This window comes from Dreissena polymorpha, chromosome 1 (genome assembly GCF_020536995.1).
Source record: "Dreissena polymorpha isolate Duluth1 chromosome 1, UMN_Dpol_1.0, whole genome shotgun sequence".
NCBI classification, from domain to species: Eukaryota; Metazoa; Mollusca; class Bivalvia; order Myida; family Dreissenidae; genus Dreissena; species Dreissena polymorpha.
Genome location: NC_068355.1, coordinates 173,738,597 through 173,764,955, shown reverse-complemented (window position 1 = coordinate 173,764,955; position 26,359 = coordinate 173,738,597). Strand labels below are relative to the sequence as shown.

Genomic DNA, 26,359 nt, shown 5'->3' with positions numbered 1-26,359 from the left:
TAGAAAATTGAAAATTAGGTTAAGTTTTGTGTTTTGGTCCATTTTACTCCTAAAGTATCATAACTATTGCTTTCAGACTTGGAACACTCACTAACTATCATAAGGGGATTGTACTGAACAAGTTGCATAACTCTGGTTGGCATTGTGATGGAATTATGCCCTTTTTTTTACTTAATTACTTTGAATATTTTGTTAAATTTTGTGTTAAGATGCACTTTACTTCTAAAGTATCAAGGCTATTGCTTTCAAACTTCAAATACTTTCTTACTATTATGAGGGTACTATACCTGGCAATTTGAATTTGACCATTGAATGACCTTGAATCTCAAGGTTAAATAAATAATTGTGCTTAAATTGCCATAACTTCCTTATTTAGGATCAGATTTGATTCATACTTTGACAAATGAACACTTACCTGACATACCACAATGGACTTCACCCAAACCATCCCCCACGCCCCACCCCAGAATCCCCCTCCCAAAAAATGAAAATAAATATTTTGTTTCCCTTTTTATTTCATATTTTTTAAATATCATCTAATAAATGACCACACCCCACATGGTTCCCCCCTCTCTACCCCCACCCCCACACACAAAAAGATTTTTTTTAAAGCATTAAACATTAAATATTTAATTTTATTATTATATTTTTTGAAAGACTGTCCAACCATCCCACCCAATCTATTGCTATAAAACTTGAAATATAATCTTAATAGTTTGTTTTATGTCTTTACAAATGTTCAATAGATTGTGGAAAATATACCTGAACTCAGAATCATCTATAATGTAACAGTTCATTAAAACATAAGCAATCATTATGTTTCAATTATGGTCCTCTTCCAGTTAGAATATGACTATATTACCTACACCTTATTGAATATGAACATATACCCCATGATTGCTTACGTTAAACTGTCAAGCACTCGAAAAGTCGAGCGCACTGTCTTCTGACAGCTCTTGTAGTTATTGGCACTGAAAATGATCAAATATCACATTATATGCCATTATTGAAACAGTTGCCAAGGAAACTGAAAACGTTAATGAAAACAAAACCTTCATGTCAGAAATATAAATTTAATACATTGATCTTGTGTGAGATTGAAGTTATTGAATTTGTTAGTAGAAACAGATCAAATGGTTGAGAAAGAAATTAATATCATCATTAAAATTTGTATATTTTATGGTATTATTGTTTTTTTTCTCAATTTAATAATAAAGTAATGAAAAAATTAACAATGTAACAATATAATTCACATTATTATTTGTAAATTAATATGGGAATAACGATACAAACTTTATTTTATTAAAATAGGGACAAATGACAACAATTTACTACAAAATGTGGCGACCATTTAGTATTGATTGATTTACAAAACACAAAGAAAATATATGGGCCCAATTTATTGCCTATGATAGGAATCTCTTGCAAAGTGAAAGTGTTGTTCTAACAAAAGATGCTGAAGTTGCTTATCTATTTGTGTTATAAATTCGCACTCAGGAATTTGTTCTAATTTTAGATTTCAATCATTTGTTATTCTTGGAAATAAAAAAGAAAGTATATGAACTCCCTTAAGTTGTTTGTTATTAGGTTTATAGCTGAATTGCTGAAATGCTGAAATGCTTTCCATTCTTTCAGAGAAAGATTCTTTGCTGGGAAGAGAGTTAGTGAGTGGGACAACTTTTGGCCTCCAGCAAACAAGCTGCGCAAGTCTGAATCCCTGGAGGAGAGCCTGTCAAGATCAACCCACTCACTGTCCTCCTACAGTTCGAGCGACAACAAAAAGCAGGACCCAAAACCTAAAAAATTTAACTTTGAAGTATTTAATGACATTATTACCTCAACAGCCCCAAATATTTCATCTGTTAGTAGGCCCTTACAGAAGCAAGTAACAAAATTGTCAAACAGTAGATCTGCGATTTCAGAATTTCGTGCATCATCAAGTAGCAATTCTGGGGGCATGATCAGTACTAATGAATCAATGTTTGATTCCTCTTCCTCAATTTCTGCAAGTACTGCTGACACAAGGTCAAGAAATTTCCAGACTGGAAAAGATCATTGCTTTTCTCAGACAAAACCTTTTGATAATAACGTTTCTATGGGCAAAAGAAGATCTGCTTTTGACAGCAAAGTACCATATGTGAGTAAAAAAGAAGTAGATTCAGCAGGTAATAAAAAAAAAGAGAAGAGACGAAGAGATCTTATCATTCAAGATGAAGATGAAGAAGACCAATATCCTTATGTAAAAGTTACTTTCAACAAGAAGTCAGACAAAGCACTGAAAAGAAAGGAAGACAAAGATTCTATGTCTTCTTCATCACGATCACTTCAGTCCCAGGATTCAATATATTCAGTTGGCCTTATGAACCAGTATATGGCCTTAAACCACAGGCACAAATCGCTCAAAACCAAAGATTCAAGCAGTTCACTTACCTCTATGACATCCAGCTTGAATGACATGTCTTTTGCTGAAAGCTCTGCCTTTGATTCAACCCGTTCTGGCAGTGTAGAAAGTGCTGACGTTAGACAGAAGTTTAATCCTTTCCCATATATGAACAGAAAGCCTGGGCCATTTCCATTTATGGCTACAAATTCAGCTTGCACACATCGATACCCTTTGGAACCGCAGACTGCTTTTCAGAACTATGGCATGTACAACTACCAATCAACAATTGCAGCCATGGGCCACAAACCAAATCCTGAAACTGTGTTTGCTGACTTGAGCTTCAGTGAAGCATCAGCCATTCTTCCTGAACGATTCATGAAAAGTTGGTTTGAGAAGGTTTATATCAATCAGCAAGAGGAATACTTTCGTACAATGGTTCATCCACAGATGCCTTTACCAAATATGCCTTCCACTTTCTACAGTTCTTATTATGAAGATGACATTGACCTGCCTCCAAGTGTAAGTGCCCACCAGTCTGGCTACAACACACCGGCTATGACAAGATCTTTGGAAAATATTCATGCTCAAGTTGATGCACAAAAAGGCTATCAAAAGTTACAAAATAGAACAATTAGACGCTCAAACTCCCTAATGACCAAGATTTCTTCAAGAAACAGCTTTGATTATTCAAACCTTGAACACAATGAAGTGGATGAGGAAATTCTGTCAAAAGTTGGGCCCCTCCCTCTGCAGAAAGAAAATTCATTTGATAAGCTGAGACGCATACTACAGACTAAGGAAATGCCCATCTACAAAGATCGTAGTGAAAGGCGGTCTGTGTTTGCTGCAAATCATCAAAAGTCTCTGCCAATATTCCTTGAGACACTAAACGAAGAAGACGAAGAAAGAAGAAGGTCAAGAACACCTTCAGTCGAAAAGAGATATTCAGAAACCTCACTCAAAAAGCAGAACAACTCTCAAGTGATACAAAGAGAGATGATTATTTCAACAGCTGGAAGTGATTCTTTTTCAAGCGATAGTAGAAAAAGCAGTGTATTTAATACCATACATGGAAACTTGCTGCAATGTTCTGTTGAACATGAAGGTAATAACGAATTCAACACCGTTTATTCAGATGATGGTGAAAAAGATATGCAAGAACTTGGCATACCTAGTATAGTTGTGTCCCAAAAGTATAGTGATGATGAACTGAAGAGTGCCAATGAAATTCTATGTATAACTCCAATGAGAAGTTTGAGTAATGAAAGAAAAGGTTCAATTAGTCGACCAAGTTCCCCAATTACTGTCAATGAGTTGGGAGAAGAGAATCAATCAAAATATAGTCTTGAAATTGATGAAATATTTAGCCCCAAAGAAAAAAATTCAAAACTTGCATACGTGATTAATGTACAAAAAATTGATTCTGTTTCACCAACAAATGAGACTGATGATTTGTTTATGGAGAGAGTAGATGTTAAAAGTCATTTATCTGCTAGAGCTAGAGATGAAAAGTTATTGTCACCAACATCTTCTGTATATTCTCCCAATATGATGTCCCCCATCACTGTAATAGAAGCAGTTCACCTTGACAATACAAAGGACTGTGATGCTAATGGAAAAAAAGAATCTGAATCTTTAGAAAAAACAAGTGACATAAGCTCAGAAGGCAGAGAAAAATCTGTGCCAGCAGGTGAAAATAATTCTTTCAGTTTCAATCCGTTTGCCAAGAAACTTCTAAAAACAAACAAACACTCAAATGCTCCTAAATGTTTACAATTAAAAAGACATCTGACCAATAGTCGAGAAGGTCAGCCTACAAATGTTACTTTTGGAAATATTGCACAGCCTGTTGTAAAACAGGAAATCAAACATGATTCTAGAACAAACCAGTCCCAATTAGAAGATCTACCTCCAATAATTACATTTCCAAATATTGCTGATCTCCTTGAAGAAATCCTGCACCACATGCCCCCTGTGCAGTCAAACAGTCCTGTACCTATGACTTCTGAAAACTGCCCAGACTGCAGACATTATGAAGACAATATTGAAAATCTCCAAGTTAAAAGGAATGTTAGCCATTTAATTAAAGATCATGTCATGTCACACAATGATATGACACATGAAGGCAAACAAACACTTGATCAAATCTGTCAGACTGACACCACAAGATTTGAACTTTTAAGACACAGAGCTGTTAACTTACTTGATTTGATTTTGCAGGACATACAATATGGGCAATTAGAAAGTTGTTTGTGCTTTAACAAAAACTACTCAACAGTACGCCAGATGTCCCATTCCTGTATTCAAACTGAGAAAAAATTTAGGTCAGAAGTAAATTTGTATGTTACTCAACCTGTCTATAGGTCAGAATTTCAAATGGATATTAATACTTCTGATGTAAGAAAGCAGAATCTTAATGTTAAAATTAATGAAAAGCCCAGTTGTGATGGATGGGAAAAAGCATTTGACCAACAGTATAAAGAAAATTCTGAGACCACAGAAGCTACACAGCATGATGATGGGGACTATAAAGTGTTTCTAGATGCACAGTCAGAGAATGAGTGTGAGGAACCACACATGGATTATGGTGCCAATAATTCTGAGGTGCGCATGCAGTATATTAGGATAAAATCATTATCTGTCAGTAGAATAGACTTTGAAAATGCTGAATCAGAAGATGTTCATAAATTGATTGAATGTGAGGAAAACTTTTACAAAGATAATGATATTTTGCAAAGTCAATTATCCTTCATAGGTTGCCAACAGATTCAAGCAGACAGCAAAAATATGTATTCAAATACATATCCATTAGAAACTGTTCAAGACAGTGCCCATAGAGAGACAGGGAATGAAATGTCAACATTTGAATGTGATGAGTATTTACCAGTTCAAACACCTCGAGCATGGGTAGAGAAAGGTTCGAAAAATGAAGGACTAAATAAATCTTTGCCCACATATGGCTCTGACAGTAAGGATGAAATAAAGAGAACTGAAACTGCAAAGTTCAAGAACATGTTTGGTTTTGAAGAAAAGCAAAGCAATCTTTTTTACGTTGAGACTGAGCACAATTCAAATGTGAATGGAATTGGTTATCAAACGCCAACCACGGTTTTGGATAATGAAAAGGTGATTACCAGGAAACGTACTTTCCAGAGAAGTAAAAACACAGAAGAGGAAGGAAGTGAAATGAATATTGGATCTGTACAAGACTTGAACATTGAAAATATTTTAGTCCAAGATGGAGAACAGGAGTATGTGGAATCGGCATCTCTGAAAACCAAAATAGCTCAAGTAGTGTCTGTCAAACCTGAGCATAAACTTGCAATAAATATTGTTGATGCTTTAAACCACTGTGAACAAAATAATAACACAGAGTCAATATCTCTGATGAGAACTCCAGCAGAACATGTTTCCAAAGCACCGAAACCAGTCTCACAGTCGGAACTTGGTTACAGATTCAGTGAAGAGAACGACTGTTACCACATGTTTACCAAACTCAAAGTATCCATAGATACAGATACAGTTGATTATGGAAATGAGCCACTTGTCCAGACTAACTATAGTTCAATGGACATAGACAAATCATCAGTAAAAGAGAATGCTAATAATGAAAGTGATAATCTAGAAATGTCTACACCATGTGTTCATTCTTTTGACAAATATAAACATTTGTGTCGAAATGAGGACAAATCACCATCTTTTAATGTTTCATCAAATGAGCAGACTGGTCAATCCTCACACAAGTCAATCACACCAAAGCTGCATTCAAATACAAATGAAAAATCTGTTTGGATAGTGTCTAAATCTTTTGATGGGTTTCAATATGGAACTGGTGAAAGTCAGGCAGAAAAAGAAAAAATCTTTGTTTTATCTGGTACAAAACATGAATACGAAGTAGATAAAAGACAATTGAAATCCAGGCCCTATGAATATTGGGATTCATTAAATGAACACAGATTGGTAAAAAGTGTCGATGATTTCGACATGTTTCAACAGATTGATGAGGAAAGTGAATATGAAAAGGAACCTGAAACTGATCTTTTATCAGATGCGGAAACTAAAAAAACGTTTGAAGAGATTGAAAGATTGTACAAAATGTCTGGTCATTGTGGTACAAACAGGTATGGAAATGTGACTGACATGGAAGATGATGTGCTAGAGTGCAATCCTGTCCCTGGAAACTCCCATGAAAGATTTTTGATGGATGAAAATTATGACATTCTGGATCATGAAACTGCACAAATGGAGGCATACTTAAATGGAAGCACATGCATGTGATAACTGTCATCATTCATTGAAAATCCATACAGTCTGTAAACCGAAAGGCATTATTTATCAATCCATACAGTCTGTAAAGCGAAAGGCATTATTTATCAATCCATACAGTCTGTAAAGCGAAAGGCATTATTTATCAATCCAAACAGTCTGTAAACTGAAAGGCATTATTTATAAATCCAAACAGTCTGTAAACTGAAAGGAATTATTTATCATGATGATTGCAGGGCATGTTTGACTGCTCTGGAATCAGAGACTGGAAAAAGTGAATGTTGAAGAAACATTGTATACAATTTTGTTATATTTGTTAATAATTATAAAATCATAACTTTTGTTGATGGTACCGGTATATGCTCATTTTTACAAAGTTCCTATTATTGCTGTTATGTGTTCCCATTTACCATTGTTATGTTTTGTTGTCAGTAAAATTATTTTAAACGTAAACAAAATTTGTAATTTGTTATCCATTTAAAACCAATAAACCCTCAAAATCAACAAATATTTCGTACAAAATTACGAAAAAATAAAGTAAACACATAAAAAAAATAAAAGTTCCTTATAGCAATAGCCAAAATTCCAACACTAGATGTGGTCTTGAAACAAGATAAACAAGATACAAAATGCTCTTCTTGTTGTTTTTTTTTGCGGAACAATATATCAAACACTTCTTGTACCAAGTGAGTGTTCGTGTGTCGTATGAATAGATATCATTGCGGAAAATTAAAATGGAATGGACACAAAAATAAAAACAAGCGTTTTGTGTACCTTTAAATCTATGTTAACATACCACATCTAGCGATTTTTTATGTGTACACTTAATTATTTAGAAATATCATACAAAATATTCTTTGATTTTGAGTATTTATATTACTTTAACACTTTCAGTGCGGGAACCGAATTTTAAAGGCCTTTGCAAACAGTTTGGATCCAGATGAGACGCCACAGAACGTGGCGTCTCATCAGGATCCAAACTGTTTGCTATTCTGATAGTATTCTTTGAAAAAAATGAAGAAAATGCTTATTTTACAAATTCAGCAGACGACATTTTAGCAGACGACAAATTTCCCAGCATGCAAAGGGTTAAGAAATACATTTATTTTTTTATAGAGTTCACCAAAATTAATCTCACATTAACAAAACATGGACATTAAAACTGAGCATGAACACAGTGACAGAATCTGATCTCATTTATGTTAATTGAGTTTATGTGCAGGAGGTAAATCTTACCAAGCTATACTAGTAAAACAATGAAGAAGTTTTGGAAAAAGTAAAATTGTTGATATGGACCAATACAATCTTATTGGCAGTAATATTCAAGTACTTTTCTTTCCCATTCCAATTTAATTTACCAGTATAATCTGATTGGTTCTTTGTTTCAATTAAATTGACCTGTGCAGTTAAAACAGTTCTCATATTCATGTCATTTTGAACTGTTAGCTGTTTTATCATGTTTAACTTTATTTTAGTTTTACATCTCAGTTGAGTTATGCAAAAGATCATAATTACAATAAATTGCAATCCATGTATGCAAATGGACAAGCCTTTTAAGAAGGACAATGCATTGCGACACCATTGAAATAATTTTTTCCTTGCAGACTTCCTTAAGAGTCGCAGTGGTGTAGTAGATATGTTGTCCGCCAAAGCGATCTGGAGGTTAGTGGTTCGATCCCCATTGTGGGAGGATTCTTTAGATTTCACAGACACCAAGAACTGGTTCTAGTCCCAGGAAACGGACTCGAGAGTGTTCAAATAAGTCTCATGCTTTCTATGCAATAGAGCTAAAATAAATAGCTAAAACTATAAAAAAAATAATAATAAGGGTGGTCATCAAGGACACTATTTATAAACATTTAGACAATAATTTTAAACGAATCATTTTTTGATCATGATGTGCAGAGGTGTTACGATTGTTAATAATTAATGAATTTTTTATGAACTTTGTGAACTGTTCATGAACAGTGTATGAACAGTTCATGAATCATAGGCTGGGATGAGAATGCTTTATCATGCCTAAATGTCTGATCAACAACTCAAAATCAAAATGAAATGGGTTGTTTTGCTACAAGGTTTGCAAAGTGCCATCAGGCACATATAGTTTACACTGTTGGGCTTATTGAAAAATAAGGTCTGTTTCCTGCAAAAAAATTCCTTTTGGCTTATGACAGTTATATGACAGTTATTTTTCAAGTGCTCTTTGACTACAGATTGAAATCTTATGAATCTCTCAATTGCTAAATAAGCTTCAGACAGTGTCAATTACACTGCAACATGGACAACAAAGACAGACTTTACCAACATGTGAACAAGAACCAAATGTTATCGCTAATTGCAAACCTTACATTCATTAACTGAATGACACAGCATGTAGGCTTTACTGCCATGCATTAACTGAATGATACAGCATGTAGGTTTTTCTGCCCAATACTGAATTTAAATAAGACACGCGAAAAAAAAGCTGCGCAGCTTTTACAGCACAACCAGACACTTTTTTTCTTCATAATAGGGTTTTAGTATGACTGGGCTTTATGAATACTTTCAGCTTTTAAGGAACTTTTCATTTAAAAGATGTCTATTCTAAACTAAATTTCAGAGTAAGCAGAAAGTGTTGTCCCTAGTTAGCTTGTGGACTGCACAGGCTGATATAGGATGACACTTTACCCACATTCATTAACCCTTTCAGCGCTGGAACCGAATTTTAAAGGCCTTTGCAAACAGTTCGGATCCAGATGAGACGCCACAGAACGTGCTAATTTTAACAATTCAGCAGACGACATTTTAGCAGACAACAAATTTCCCAGCATGCAAAGGGTTAAGCCTATTTTTTTCCAGACCACTGCTCTTATTTAGTCTTGTTTTTTGACAAAACTTAATAATCACATTCTTCATTCAGTATTATCATTAATGAAACTTGGTACCCTTAATGTCATACGTTATATGTGCACTGTCAGATGGGGAATTTGAAGATGATAGGTGAACTATTATATGAGTCGCATTCTGACAAAACTGGGCATAATGCATGTGCGTAAAGCGATGTCCCAGATTAGCCTGTGCAGTCCGTAAAGGCTAATCAGTGACGACACTTTCCACCTTAACTAGATTTTCGTGTAGAAGAGACTTTCTTTAAACTAAAAATACCATAAAAGCGGAAAGTGTTGTCCCTGATTCAAGCCTGTGTGGACTTCACAGGCTTATTTGGGACGACACTTTATGCACATGCATTATGCCCTGTTGTTTCAGAACGTGACTCATATTTTTGATAAGCATTTGTACATGTTTATATTTTCCTTTGTTTTATAAATATGAATGCTGCAAATGTTAATTTGTTTTGCCATCAAATACTTTCAATGAAGATGAAAATAAAAGACAACAAAGCTGCCTCTAGCCTAGACATATTTTGTCAATATTCAGGCAATTTTGTCCAGATAAAGCATGTTACTGACAATGACATTTTAAAGTCATTAAAGTGAAAAAACAACAACTTTCCAGCACAGGAATAGGACCAGATTTCGGTCCAAAATTAGCCTTAAAAAATCACTGGTATAACATGCATAAATATGCCCATATTACCTTGAAGGGCCATTTTTATGCCCCTGGTAGGGTGGTATATAGCAGTTGAACTGTCTGTCAGTCAGTATGTCAGTATGTGTGTATGTGTGTATGTCAGTCTGTCCGTCCATCCGAAAAAAACTTTAACATTGGCCATAACTTTTTCACTACTGAAGATAGCAACTTGATATTTGGCATGCATGTGTATCTCATGGAGCTAAACATTTTGAGTGGTGAAAGGTGAAGGTCAAGGTCATCCTTCAAGGTCAAAAGTCAAATATATGGCGTCTGTCCGTTCGAAAACTTTAACATTGGCCATAACTTTTTCAATATTGAAGATAGCAACTTGATATTTGGCATGCATGTGTATCTCGTGAAGCTGCACATTTTGAGTGGTGGAAGTTCAAGGTCAAGGTCATCCTTCAAGGTCAAAGGTAAAAAAATTATAAAATTCAAAGCGGCGTTCTCATGAAGCTGCACATTTTGAGTGGTGGAATTTCAAGGTCAAGGTCATCCTTCAAGGTCAAGGTCATCCTTCATGGTCAAAGGTCAAAAAATAATAATTTCAAAGCCGCGTTATCATGAAGCTGCACATTTTGAGTGGTGGAAGTTCAAGGTCAAGGTCATCCTTCAAGTTCAAGGCCATCCTTCAAGGTCAAAGGTGAAAAAAATAATAATTGAAAGCGGAGTTCTCATGAAGCTGCACATTTTGAGTGGTGGAAGTTCAAGGTCAAGGTCATCCTTCAAGGTCAAAGGTAAAAAAAAAAAAAAAAAAAATCAGAGCGGCGCAATAGGGGGCATTGTGTTTCTGACGAACACATCTCTTGTTACAATATACATATGATATGAATTTCAAGTAGAATGTCAGCCACTAAGAAAATTTTGCATATTTGCTGCCCCTTTGAATTTCAGCTAGCAGGTATTCATTAAAGGCCTAGGATAAATCTGTATGTAAGTTGTTCTTAAGTGGTACAATGTCAGATAATTGTTCTTTATAACATGAAATGTTTTCTGTGTTAGAAGTAATAAAATAGTCATGGCTTTAGCAATGTTTACTTCTTTTAAATATGTATATGTAAAAATACTTCAATATGATGTTTTTACTGAGATGATGCGTGCATACAGTCTCAGATCATTTTAATCACAATGGTCTCATACCATAGTTACCTCAGCAGTTTTGTTGAATTGTTACCTCAGTGGTCTCATGCCTATTCACCTCATTGGCTATATCCCCTTGTTACTGTATTGGTTTGATCCCCTAGATACCTCAGTCAGGTTTGATCCCATAGTTATCTAATGTGTTTCATCCCCTTGTTGTCTTAATGGTTTCATCCATCTAGTTATCTTAAAGTTTCATTCACTTGTTTTCTGATTGGTTTCATCAACTAGTTATCTAAATAGTTGCATCCCCTAGTTATCTCAGTGGTTTCATCCCCTAGTTATGTCACTGGTTTCATTCCCTAGTTCTGTCAATGGTTTCATCCCCTAGTTATCTCAGTGGTTTCATCCCCTATTTATCTCAGTTGTTTCATCACCTTGTTATCTCAGTTGTTTCATCCTCTAGCTATAATCTCAGGGGTTTCATCGCCTTGTTGTCTCAGTGGTATCATACCCTAGTTATCTCATTTTATAGCTTGGCTGTTTTCGGAGAAAACCCGAGGTATTTTAATAGCCAGCTTGTCGTGTCGTGTCCGCCGTCCGCTAAAACCTTGACATTTTGTCAAGGTTTTGAACATTGGCTCTAAAATCAAAGTGCTTCAACCTACAACTTTGAAACTTCATATGTAGCTGCACCTTGATGAGTTCTACATGCCACACCCATTTTTGGGTCACTATGTCAAAGGTCAAGGTCACTGTGACCTCTAAAAAAAATAAAAAATAAAAAATTCTAACCCGTTATGCGGTGCTCTTGTTTTTTTTTTATCTTTTTGGTTTAATCCTCTTCAATATGTCAATGGTTTCATTCCCTTGAGTTATCTTATTGGTTTCATCCCCTTCTTATGTCAGTTGATTCATCCTCTCGTTACCCGAGTAGTTTCTTTCCATAGTTATCTCCATGGTTTCATTTCATATTTATTTCTGCCGTCAAAATGTACTTGCATTTACTATTCTAGTCATTTGGTTAAACTTGAGGTATGAAAAATTAGTACAAACATAGTAAGTCCACAATATCGATGGTCCCAATTTAAAATGACGAACCTACATTTTTGGCATTTCGAGATTTTGATACTGTGCAAAGTGGGAAATCAATGCGCATATACCCCCAAAACAACAAAATAGTTAACCAATCCCAACAGCTCAATTAAGTCAAGTGATGTAATGACGAACCGTAATTGCTTGAAGTCAAAATGACGAAGCTGAAAAAAAAGTAACTTCTGCATTTTAATATATTAAAGTATCAATATCGCCATGTATTTTTAAGGTAAATTGATGAAACGTAAACTTTTGCTTATAGAATAATTAAATGATGTACATTTTATAGTATTGATTAACGCAAAAAAAGAGATCAAAATAATATAAAATGTTGAGGTCTTAACTTAGTAACTTGTGGCCACAACTAATAGCTTGTTCCTACAACTTATTAAGTTGAGGTCTCAACATAGTAAGTTGTTCCTTCAACTTAATAACTTCTGGCCGCAAGTTACTAAGTTGAGACCACAACTTAATAAGTTGTGGTAACAACTTACTAAGTTTGGACCACAACATATTTTAACCAATCAGATAGGCCGTTTCATCTTTACCGTTTCATTTTTACCGTTTTATCACCGTTAGTACCCTTATACTCGTACTATTGTGTGTTCATATTCAAGCGCCGATTTGAGAACTATCCCTGTAAGCTATGGATCCCGGGATTGAGCCCCTGTCTGAGCACTTGCCTTGTTAGCAACTGGGTTCAGGGTTCCATCCCCAGTCTAAGCACTAGCAATGTAAGCGTCGGATCCCGGTTTCGAGTTCCGAAGCACTCGCTTCACAAGAGAGTGGTCCATGGTTTTTGGATTTGAACCCGGGACCCTTCTTGTAAAGGGCTATTGCTCTGAACGGAACCATCGCTTACGAGGCGAGAACTAGATGCCTTAGTTTTTGACGGTCCCTGGGTTTGAATCACCGTATGAGCAGTAGTCCGAAAAGCTATTTGGGAGTTTTCGACGGTCCAGGGGTTCGAATCACGGTACGAGCCTGAAAGATTTGGGTTTCTAGATCGAGCCTAGGTATGAGGACTTACCCTATAAGCGACGGCTTGATGTGAGAATTTGCACCAACAGTGACAGGTATCGGGTTCGAGCCCCAGTCTGAGTACTAGCCTTGAAAGCTATGGATCCTGGGTTCAAGCCTGTGTCTTAGCACTTGCCCAGTAAGGGAAGAATCCCGGTTGCGAACCTCAGTCTGAGTGTTTGCACCGAAAGCTACGTGTTGACACAGGGACTCAAACCAAACAGCCGTCGCTAACATACCATACTAATATTTGCCTTCTAAGCCACTGCTTGCCGAAATGAGCACTAGCTCGGTAAGCAACATTTCCTGTTTTCGAGTCCCGAAATGAGAGCTAGCCTTGCAAGCTATGGGTGTTCAGGTTCAAGCGCCGGTCTGAGCACTAGCTCTGTAAGCTATAAATCCCGCATTGTTCGGGTCTGATGCTAAGACAAGGATTTCGATCAGGGTCCGCTCGCTAAAAAGGTAAGTACTTAAACCGAGATTTGAGCCCATAGCATACAGGGTAAGTGCTCAGGCAGGGCCTCTAAAACCGGGATCCATTACATAGGGTGAGAATGCTCAGACTGGGGTCAAAGTCGCTTACTGGGGCTAAAAGCCAAAGACCCATCGTTTTAAAAGGGAGGTATCAGTCCTGGATTCATATCCAGAATCCGTCGCCTATGTGGCTTGTTTTCACACCAGGGTTCGAAACCTGATGCAAGTCGCTAACTTGGCGATTGCTCAGATAGTGGCTTAAATCTGAAATCCATGGCTTACATGGCGAGTGCTCAGACAGGGCTCGAACGAGGAATCCATAGCTAACAGGGATAGTGCTCGAACCCGAGCACCTAGTAGTATAAGGGGTACTTATTGTGATAAAACAGTAAAGATGAAACGGCCAATCTGATTGGTTAAACTTAAATTAGTGGGCAATTAGTGTTAAATTATATTGGGCATTATGCTGTATGGTATATTTTAATTTGAATAAATTCAAGTGGTGTTTGTTGGTACAGAAAAAAACATCATTTTTACGTAAATTTCAAATATAAGTCACAAAGTTTAACAAATTGAAAGTTGCTATTCAGGGTGGAACTGATGAACATCCAATGTGCTCAGAATATTATTCTTTTATTTGTTCATCTATTCTATTAACACCAAAAGCTGTCACTGTAGTCACACCTTCAAGTTTATTCCAGCAGAAATGAAACTGGTGATATTGTTTGAAACTTTTGTATGGAGGGTAATTGGTAATAAGTAAGTGTTCACAAACAGGTCAGTGTTGGCACCATATCATCTTGCAGTTATTAAAATATGATAACTGGCTAATTTATAAATGTCAGTGATAAATTGAAATTTGAGAAGATTAAATGAAACTCTGGATTTGACAAGAATTCCTTGATAAGGAATTTATTACTAGTACAAAACCCTGTTATTTGCATACTTTATTAGTAAGGGCAGATCTTGTTAATTCTGCTAGTTTTTCTTCGTATATAATTTAAGTCCATGCTTGTTTTCTGTTATTTTCTACTTCACGTTGTTATTCACATTGATAGTCACTTTTGTTATCATATGCACTTGTGCAAAGTAAAATACAATATCATAATCTGAATGAAACAAAGAATAATTTTCATATTGATAGTCATTTGTACAAATGTCTAAATGTATACATTTGTTTCTTGTTTGAAAATGTGAAACAAAAGTGTAGCAGATTGTCATAAACTCTGTCTGGTCAGGAGCTACCCTTACACAAATGAGACCAAGAAACCTTGCATGACTGTATAGTGGTCAAGGTAGCTACCCTTACACTAATGAGACCAAGAAACCTTGCATGACTTTATAGTGGTCAAGGTAGCTACCCTTACACTAATGAGACCAAGAAACCTTGCATGACTTTATAGTGGTCAAGGTAGCTACCCTTACACTAATGAGACCAAGAAACCTTGCATGACTTTATAGTGGTCACGGTAGCTACCCTTACACTAATGAGACCAAGAAACCTTGCATGACTTTATAGTGGTCAAGGTAGCTACCCTTACACTAATGAGACCAAGAAACCTTGCATGACTTTATAGTGGTCAAGGTAGCTACCCTTACACCAATGAGACCAAGAAACCTTGCATGACTTTATAGTGGTCAAGGTAGCTACCCTTACACCAATGAGACCAAGAAACCTTGCATGACTTTATAGTGGTCAAGGTAGCTACCCTTACACTAATGAGACCAAGAAACCTTGCATGACTTATAGTGGTCAAGGGAGTTACCCTTACACTAATGAGACCAAGAAACCTTGCATGACTTTATAGTGGTCAAGGTAGCTACCCTTACACTAATGAGACCAAGAAACCTTGCATGACTTTATAGTGGTCAAGGTAGCTACCCTTACACTAATGAGACCCAGAAACCTTGCATGACTTTATTGTGGTTAAGGTAGCATTTTACCAGAATGCTCACCTGTACAGGCTGGTCTGGAGTTGCTCTAGCGGCATTTGGCGTTAGACTAATATTTTAAAATGCAATGGCCGATATTTATTTAGAAAAGTGAAAGAAAACAAAACATTATAAACCGAATTTTAAAATTGAAATAGCGAATGTAATAATTCTCATCTTAATAACAATAGGAGCCAAGACACAACATTTTTGAAATCCGGTGACAGGGATGCTGAAACACACAGAGAAATTGTCAGGGAATCTGACAGAATTCGCCGGGAAATGGAACGAGAACGGCGCAGCAAAACCAACTCACCAGATCGTGAACTCCTTCGGGATCGATCACCAACTAGGACGTACCTTACCTTGACCAGTCAACCAAAGGTATGCCTGTGCTTTGATTGAGGTGACCAGTCAACCAAAGATATGCCTGTGCTTTCATTGAGGTGACTGGTCAACCAAAGGTATTCCTGTGCTTTCATTGAGGTGACTGGTCAACCAAAGGTATGCCTGTGCTTTCATTGAGGTGACCAGTCAACCAAAGGTATGCCTGTGCTTTCATTGAGGTGACCAGTCAACCAAAGGTATGCCTGTGCTTTCATTGTGGTGACTGGTCAACCGAAGATATGCCTGTGCTTTTATTGAGGTGACCAGTCAACCAAAGGTATGCCTGTGCTTTCATTGAGGTGACCAGTCAACCAAAGGTATGCCTGTGCTTTCATTGAGGTGACCAGTCAACCAAAGGTATGCCTGTGCTTTCATTGAGGTGACTGGTCAACCAAAGGTATGCCTGTGCTTTCATTGAGGTGAATGGTCAACCAAAGGTATGCCTGTGCTTTCATTTAGGTGTTAGGCAGTAGTTAGAGCTAATATTTACAAATCCTACTGGCAAATTAATCTGTTAATGTTTTTCAAACTTATCAGTTTTTATTCTGCTTTAAGAAGCAAAATATTGCAAAGGATAGAATTATATAAGGGTTTGCCAAAAAATATACGGAAAATGTGATTAAACTAATATGATATCCATGGCTGTCTGAGGACTATTTGTATGCACAATATACTCCCACTTAGACCGTAGTTCCTTCCTGAACTGTAGTCTGAAACCCAGAATTAATAAAAATCTAGTATGTGTATGTTTTTGTTCTCTTAGAGCTTGTATGACAAAGGTGACCGGCCTAATGTACATGACAGCCGTGGTGGAGGTGGTGGCAGTGGTGGTTTAAGTAGTGGTGGTGGTGGTGGTGGAGGTGGCAAAAGTCTGTCTGATGAAGAAAAGGTAAATGGCTTATAGTCATCATGTTCATTTAATCATGCATCCTTTTACAAAAGTTACCTGAAATTTGTTAGACTTTGCAAAATTTCACTATTTGACTGGTATCAAACCAAGATGGCCCAATTAAATATATTGAAAATCACATACCATATCAAGTATACATACACTATGTCTAGCACGATATCTGCCGAAAACAAAGTCTCACCGAGGGCAATTTTTGGTCAGCGGGCTTTATCAGGAAATTGATATCAAAGTTGGATCACCGTAATTGCTTTGGACCGCCACTACCTCAGTAGTTCGCGATGTTTATATAGGGAAATGTATAGTGTCTGCATGAAGTTTTACTTTTTGTTGAATTAAAGAATTGTTTTTGTTAACGTTTCGAAAATGCTTTCTCGTTTGTGTACATATAGCTTGCCAATAATTACATATAAACATGTTACATGAACATGTTATTTGATATCAGACTATTTTAGTGATTTCCTGTTTCTATAGTTACATGTATTGAGTCACACATACATTTGAAACCTCAGCAGTAAGTATTCAATTCAGTGATACCGGTATGTTAATGAAAACAAATAAGTTGTTGTGTTGGCGAGTGACTATGTATATACCTGTTTTATTCAGGAACAAGTTCATTTTGTCACATACTTTAAAGGAAAACATAATCGCAGGAATATTGTAATAAATGTTGAATTATTAAGTATAAAAGATCTGTCGGTTTGTAATTAGTGTCTGTGAATGTCAGATAGAATTTCTTTATTTACCAATTAACCTACTATCAAAATATATCGCCGTCTTAGCAAGTATATGAGAGTGTGAATAATTGTTGTGATTGTAATAGAAAATACTGTCAGAAGTGAGAAAAGGCACGCAAATACCATCTGTACAGGTTATGTTTAAACGGATGTGAACATAAATTTCTCCATCTTTGAATAGCTATTGTAAACTGATGTAGACATCAAATTTTCCATCATTTTCTTTAAGTAAACAACTATTTTATTCGTATTTTAAAATAAAAATATATACATGTATTAAAAACGCATATTTGTAATATTTTGTATTTTAATAAATGTTTATGATATAAATAATGAAAATTTCGTCATCATTGTTGTTACGTCCTTATTTTCCAAAAAACTTATTCTTGGTCGTTACTGAAATAAAAAGTTAAACAGTTGTAAAAAAGCTGGATATGATATTATAACTCATTCAATTCACCGCGATTTCTTATCATCATTTCTTAAAGAGACTATACATAATAAATTATTCTATATACATGAACATTTTATTAACTCTTTCAGTGCGGGAACCGAATTTTGAAAGCCTTTGCAAACAGTTTGGATCCAGATGAGACGCCACAGAGCGTGGCGTCTCATCAGGATCCAAACTGTTTGCTATTCTGATAGTATTCTTTGGAAAAAATTCGAAGAAAATGCTAATTTTAGTAATTCAGCAGATGACATTTTAGCAGACGACAAATTTCCCAGCATGCAAAGGGTTAAACAGTGAGTTTCATGTACACCAACCCAAGCGAAGATTCATTATGTTTTACTTATGATAATGCATATTAATATTGTGATAAATATTGATTTACTCATTATAAGGAAATCAATAGTGGTCATCATGTTAAGATTCCTTCATATATGTTGTTTACATATGTAACAAATGAACTTGTTTTAAACAAACAGGTATATAAATAGTCACTTGCCAACATGACAAATGATCTTTTCGCATGACTATGATATTAAAATATAACTGAATTGAATACTTGCTGCTGATGTCTCGAATTTACACATGTACAATGTATTCCAAGCAAAACATGTCACTATAGCAACAGGAAATCTCTAAAATAGTCTGATATCAAATTAAATGCAACATCTTTTAATGAAATTGGTGGCGAGCTATACATGTACACTAAGGAGCAAGCACTTTGGAAATACTAACAAACAAAATCTGTAAATAAAAACAAGTAAAATTTCATTCAGAAACAATTGAAACAAAACATGAAGCATGAAATGCAATCTTGATTTTTGTAAAATCTATATATAATATAAAAGAGTTGAACATTAAATGACTATTTTAATATGAAGTATTAACCCTTAACCACTTAGATACGTATTTTCACGCATTTGTAGTCCCTCAGAAAGTTAAATATAATTAAAGACCTTTCTTACTAGGTCTAAGTTTTAAAGGTTTCAGTTTCAGTTCCAACCCTTAGATACTGATGAGCAGAAAACAGCATAAAACCTGATCAGACTGCGAGTTACTTGCGAGCTGTTCTGGTTTTAATGTGTTTGCACTTAGCCATTTTCACTAAGCATTTAAGTTGGAAAGTGTTAAATACAAATTCAGAAAAAAAAAATCTAAATGACTGCGCATGTTTATTCACATGAACCTGTAATTCACCGCAATTACCTAAGCCGCAGTGGTCCATCGCGAGATTTATTGCCCGATAACGCCTGCGCTGGAGTTCTTATCAACATATTTGATCGAGCCTATCAATTCGCCACAGAGACATCGCTTCATTCCACTGGGCTGAATCGCAGTGATAAATGGCGGAAGGTAGAAATCGTGCTAGACGTAGTGTTTAAATGAAATGCCACATTCTTAAAGTTGTAGGCCTATGAAGTGTTCGTACTTACATCGTAGATGGGTTTCTTCAAATGTTTAACCTTCATTTCAGTTGGGTTTTTTAAATGTTGTAACTTCATTTCAGATTGGTTTTGTTCATGCATGTTTGACACAAGTTCCGAATATTGTACCTACCTTTCACATTGGTTTTGTTCATGCATGTTAAATTGACACCATTTTAATGAGGCTGTAATTAACTCAAGCAAGTACCCTTTAATCTATTTAAATTGATTTCTATTTGTAAGCCAAAATATTCATTTTAATGTATTCATACGTTTAAGCCAGTGTCAGAATAATATTATGGCAAGCTAGATAAGCTTTTAGAAGGAATATGCAACTCTCTGTGTTAAAATTATATTCTTAGCATATAATTGTAATAATGTTTATAAATCAATATTTCAACATTATTCATGTATTAAGTTTGAATGAAGGTTATTTGCCATCAATTCTAATTAAGTTATTTATAACTGGAGACTTAATACTGAGCACTAAATGTACTTTTAGCTCGGCTGTTTTCGGAGAAAACCCGAGGTATTGTCATAGCAAGCTCGTCGTCCGCTGTCTGTGCTAAAATTTTGACATTTTATCATTGGCTCTAAAATCAAAGTGCTTCTGCTTGACTTGTAGCTGCACCTCGATGAGTTCTACATGCCACACCCATTTTTGGGTCTCTAGCTCAAAGGTCAAGGTCACTGTAACCTCTAAAAAAAAAAAATCTGACAAGCTTTCGCAGCCGAGCGTGGCACCCGTTATGCGGTGCTCTTGTTAATGTTTTCAATATAAGTTATGCTAGGCATTAAACCTGTAGCTGTTGCATTATAATTTAGCGTTTACTATATTTTGCATCTAAGAACCTCTAAACAGCTTTTCTGTTGACTGAATAAATTGCTGCTCGTACTGACAAATTTTGGAATCTATTATTGAACATGAACTACTGACATGCTAAATCTTACCACCCCTGCGAAACGTTTTAGAACTGTTCTATAAAATTTCTAGAATTGTACTGGAACAAATGACTAGTGTTCTGGAATCATCCTTAAAATGGTCTAGAATGATTCAGAACAGTTGTTGAACATAAAATGAGAATAATTTGTAGAACAAATAGTTCTTAAACAGGTCTGAAGGTTTGTTCTAGAACAATTCTTGAACCACTGTTCTAGAACTATTCCAGAATTGTTCTTGTATAAATTTCCAGAACTGTTTTAAAACAGTTGTTCTAGAAATTATTCTCATTTAACGTTCAACAACTGTTCCTAAAAAAATCTAGTAGATTTTCAGTATGATTACAGAACAGTTCTAGTCGGTGTGTTCCAGTACAATTCTAGAAATGTTTTAGAACAGTTCCGAAGTGTTGCTTTAAGTAAGTCTGGAACAAATGTTCTAGAACAGTTCTAGGACATTGTTCCCCTCAGAACTTGTAACTGAGAACTTGTCATCAGGAATAACCTGATTACCTTGCCCAACTGGTGGAATGATTGATCTTAACTTAAATTATTAAATAAAGTTTATATAAGAAAATATATAAACTTTATTTATCCCACTTTTACAGCGATTTCGGTTGATTAAAGCTCCATTAATATCATCTATAATCAACGGCAGGAAATAACGTCAATATTTCGACGAAATGACGTCATAAATCCAGCGAAATTATCAAGTCAAAAAAATTTTGTTTAAATAAAAAGGTTTACAAAATAAAAAGTGGGATAAATAGAATAATAGATTAGTGTTGATTATAGATCAGGTTTATCATGCTCGGCACGAAAACGAAAAAGGACTCGCCAAGGCTTGTGCTTTTTGTTTTCTAAGCCTCGCATGATAAACCTGATCTATAATCAACACTAACCTATTATTCTCTATTTAAGTACAACAATATACTCCAAATAGTTACACAATTAGAAAATAAGTATACTATTGTTCACACCAACATTATATATAAACAATAAGTATAATTAATCTAAGAAAGAACATTTTAAAGGGAGGTAATATCACCCTGTTACACATATTTATTTTAAATATGTAGAACAATTGTAGAACAATTGTAGACCTTGGTTCTAGACCTGTTCAATGTGTGTTCTTATTCCCCATACAAACTTTTGTAGAACTTACTAATTTGAGATTGAAGCCAAATTATCATTGTCTGAATTAGTTTATTTTAAATATGTAGAACAATTGTAGACCTTGGTTCTAGACCTGTTCTATATGTGTTCTTATTCCCCATTAGAGTTTTTGTAGAACTTACTGGTTCTTAAAGAGTTCTAAATGTGTTCTAGAACTACATTTTAGAACATTTTAAGACATTTCTTGAACTTATTTTGTCCTTGAAATGTTCTTGTATATTATTGGGACAGTTTCAGAACTAAGCCTTGTTCCACAAATGTTCTGGAATTATTCTAGAAAACTGTTCTGGAACAATTCCAGAACATAAGTTCTAGAACGCAAATATGGAATGTTCTAGAACTGTTCTTGATGTTCTAGAACAGTTCCAGAACCATTCCAATTTCTAGAACAAATTTTCGCAGGGGCAAGTGTACATTTGGAGATGCCTACAAATTTATTTATTTTAAGAAAATATTCATAAGACTTATTAACAAAATACTTTGTCAAGATTATTTGGCTTTATTACACAGACTTATAGGGATCATATGGCATCATATATGTCAAATTAGAATAAATGACAATTTGTGTAACTTCATGTCATTAATTTTAAACATCATAACTCTTGAAATGTTTTTAAACTGTTAAAAAGACTTCACTGGCTTTTACTGTGTGTCGAATATTATCCTAAAAATGAGGCATTATGCAAAATAAGGCCTTAGCTCTATCTGGGCACAATATTGTTTTACTTATTTTTGTTTGTTTAGTATTAGATGCCATGATCACATTGTAAACATCTAATCCAAAATACCCAATTAACCAGTATTCTACCAATAATATGATATTGTTTAAACTTAAAATGGATTAATAAACATTTTTGTGTCTACGTTTTACTTCCGTCTGGATAAAATCATTGGTTTTGAGATTTTTGTTGTTGAAATTGCAAATGTGCTTAAACAGAATGATTTTTTACAAGGCTTAAATAATATTGCATTTTAAATTGTCAAAATTATTTGTTAAAACATTATATAGCTAGAAATGAGGATTATGTTTCTTTTAGAAATACAGAAAATGTTTTGATAGAAGCTATCAATCTTTCAAGTATACATTACTTTATGTTAGGTAGTAAGTATGTACCATTTCTGTTGTACCACCCGTAGTGTTTGCATCCACTCCAAGTGGCATTTTTTCATTTACATTGGTTATAAAAATTGACTTCATTAAGCACAAAGGATTATGGAAAGTTAAATTAAATTCACCACGTTCTGGTTTTAGCAAGTATATGTCCTCATAACTATTCAGGCCCCATGGAAAATGAACTAATGAGCTGCAATGGTTATCAAAATTGACTTCATTAAGTACTAAGGATTATGGCAGGTTCCATTAAATTCCCCAAGTTGTGGATGCATTTCATGGAAATGAAGCTAGTTGCCAATTTAAATAAAAAACGAGATGATTTGCAACTGCAAACAAATATCACAAAGTAGTTAACACTTTCAGTGCGGGAACAGAATTTTGAAGGCCTTTGCAAACAGTTTGGATCCAGATGAGACGCCACAGAACGTAGCGTCTCATCAGGATCCAAACTGTTTGCTATTCTGATAGTATTCTTTGAAAAAAATAGAAGAAAATGCTAATTTTAGAAATTCAGCAGACAACATTTTAGCAGACGACAAATTTCCCAGCATGCAAAGGGTTAAACAATTATTCTGGTAATGTAATAATCAAAATAGTTTTGCTAAAATAAAATAAGGTTTATTTACAGATTAATAACTGACTATTGAATGATATATTTGAAATATTTTGCTTAATTTAGCCAAAACTATGTAACAAGGTAAATTAAGCATTTTATTTCAGGAAAAAAATGCTGAACTCCGCGCTACACAGAGTGCATTGGACGTCACACAGGCGGCATTGTTAGAGGCGAGAAAAGACTTGAAAAATATCCAGGCACAATACGAGGATGCCAGGTAAGCCGTTCTTTAAGTGTCATAATACCAGTGATTTTGATTATAAAAATCATCAAGTTTCAATAGGTGGAAAGTGTTGTCCCTGATTAGCCTTAGTGCAGACAGCACATAACTGATTAGCCTTAGTGCAGACAGCACATAATAATCTGGGACTCTACTTTACATAGACTACATTCAGCCTGGTTTTCCAATAGCATGTCTTGTTGTCCCCTACCGGTTTCACCGGATGACTTATGGTTTGGGCTCCGTCAGTCAGTCCGTCCGTCAGTCTGTCTGTCACACTTTTGCTGGATCCTGCGATAACTTTACAAGTTCTTAATATTTTTTCATGAAACTTAAAACATGGATAGATGGCAATATGGACATTTAATATGCACATCATTTCATTTTGTTCCTACATCTAAAATTCTGGTTGCTACAATGTATGGCAACAAATAGACTAGAAATACTGCTGAAAATGGTGGTTTTCTGGATCCTGCAATAACTTTAAAAGTTCTTCATATTTTTTCATGAAACTTGAAACATGGATAGATGGCAATATGGACATTATGCACGTTATTTAATTTTTTCCTACATCAAAAATTCTGGTTGCTATGGCAACAAATATATAAAAAAATCAAAAAAAAATCTGACAATCGTGGAATTTCTGACAATGGTGGAGCCGGTAGGGGACCATATTGCTTGGCAATCTCTTGTTTCTTATTGTTATAGACTGCTGCACTTTTATTAATTAACATATGGTTGTAGCTATTTTCATGAAGTATAGTTTCTGTCTAGAATGTTTAGGAATCAAAGATAATCCAAAATTCTTTTCACAAAAAACTTTAAACTGCAGGACCCAGCTAATGTTGTCTGAATACAAACGTGAGAACTCAACAAAGGAGTTGGCTCGGATATCCAATGAACTCTGCCTTAAACAGGAGGAATCCAAGAGACTGGAAACTATGGCAACGAGAAGACGTGAAGAGATGAAACACTTTGATGATATCGGCTTTACAAAGGAAGAGGTGAATTATTTACAAAAAAATCTTCATTTGTATTTTAGTCGAGAATTACTAACATGAACATACTTTAAGAAATTCCTATTAAATTATATATTTTTAAGCATACATGTAACTGAATCTTTTGCAATTTAATGCATGACAGTTTGGTGTCAGTTTAATTTGGCGTTGGCATTTAATTAGAATTAATTTTGCACTTACAGTTCACCTGTAAATTACCACTTTTAACTGCATAACTGATTAACATCATGTAAACCATCCGTTTTTACATGATAAGATAATGGGATTTGGTTCAGACAAAACACTTATTAACACTGTCTTTTTTCTTTGCAAGACAGGACAATACTGGGTACGCCACCTTGAGAATCAGTCAAAATATGCATCAAAACAATTTCCTTTTTTAATCACAGGCAGTACAGATAATCTCTGAGAATGAGAAAATGAAGAGTCGTCTGCGTAACTTGGACGCGGTGCATGCGGAGAGGGACGAGGTGATTCAACAGCTGGAAACCTCAAAACAAGAACTCTTCAATGAGCAGAAGAAAGCACGTGGGAGGATTGAAGAGCTTCAGGAGGTATTGGGTCGTCAGAGTGGTCTCCCTTCATGATTGATTGACTCATTGTTGAATAGCTCCAGGAGGTATTGGGTCATCAGAGTGGTCTCCCTTCATGATTGATTGACTCATTGATTGATTATGGCTTAGTGGTTATCTTGATGATGATGGTGGTGGTGGTGGTGATCATGAACATGATGATAATGATGATGAGGATGTGATGAGGATGATAGAAGTAATATTGGTGGAACATGAGGATACACTTGAATAATATTTCACAAAAATGTATACCGTATTTTTCAGGGTATAAGACGCGATTTTTTTACAGACAAAAGTTACCTGCGACTTATTTTCTGAAGCGTCTTATTTACGGACAAAAAAAACAAGAAAAACATGTTATAATTTTTTTTATTCTGATTTGCAAAAAATGCGCGAGTTGCCAATCATTACCGGTAATTTTATTGCTATTTTCTTTTAACAACTGTATTTTACACGGAAATCAATCAGTTGAAGAAGACCAATTTTACTTTGTAGCTTTCGGTCAAACCATTTTTTAAAACTTCTCTAATCACTATTAAACTCATCGCAATACCTGTAATGGTTTAAACAATTCGTGTTTTACGGCTAGATGAGGAAAAGTTGTGAATCAGACATGCGTGAATAACCCCATGTCATTATAAATCGATAATTTCAGGTCTTTATTGCAGTTTTATGGCTTTGTTTTACCTACCTCATTAATTGGTCCCTACAGTGTACTTCTCTCTGATTAAAATCATGGTTACGTAAGAGACTGATGATTGACAATGGGTGTTTTCCTCCTGGACATTGTGCTATTCGTGCGTAATATTATCAAAACATTTTTTTTCGACACGTAAAGCGTTTCAACAAATTAATATTGAATTCATTACAAATATAACACAAATATAATGTTTTGTTAAATTACCAAATGAGAATATTAATTTGTAATCCGAAACACACTTCCGATTTTTTATGTTAACACGACGTTTACAAAT

At 35.1% G+C, this 26,359-nt stretch overlaps 2 protein-coding genes across 5 annotated transcripts in view; both read left to right on the top strand.

Annotated features, from left to right (window-relative positions):
• The window catches only part of LOC127861894 (uncharacterized), a 122,833-nt gene extending 115,628 nt beyond the window's left edge, over nucleotides 1-7,205 (top strand). The window contains exon 2 of the mRNA XM_052400623.1: nucleotides 1,636-7,205. Coding sequence (XP_052256583.1) covers nucleotides 1,958-6,661 — 4,704 coding nt within the window. The 5' untranslated portion in view covers nucleotides 1,636-1,957 and the 3' untranslated portion in view covers nucleotides 6,662-7,205. The remainder of the gene's footprint in view (nucleotides 1-1,635) is intronic.
• The window catches only part of LOC127861904 (golgin subfamily A member 6-like protein 22), a 146,943-nt gene that overhangs the window by 66,017 nt on the left and 54,567 nt on the right, over nucleotides 1-26,359 (top strand). For 3 of the 4 annotated variants that reach the window (XM_052400644.1, XM_052400638.1, XM_052400630.1), the window contains 5 exons: nucleotides 16,015-16,207; nucleotides 16,974-17,099; nucleotides 23,679-23,791; nucleotides 24,627-24,798; nucleotides 25,203-25,367. In XM_052400644.1, coding sequence (XP_052256604.1) covers nucleotides 16,015-16,207; nucleotides 16,974-17,099; nucleotides 23,679-23,791; nucleotides 24,627-24,798; nucleotides 25,203-25,367 — 769 coding nt within the window. The remainder of the gene's footprint in view (nucleotides 1-16,014; nucleotides 16,208-16,973; nucleotides 17,100-23,678; nucleotides 23,792-24,626; nucleotides 24,799-25,202; nucleotides 25,368-26,359) is intronic. The other variant, XM_052400652.1, reaches the window with a different exon arrangement.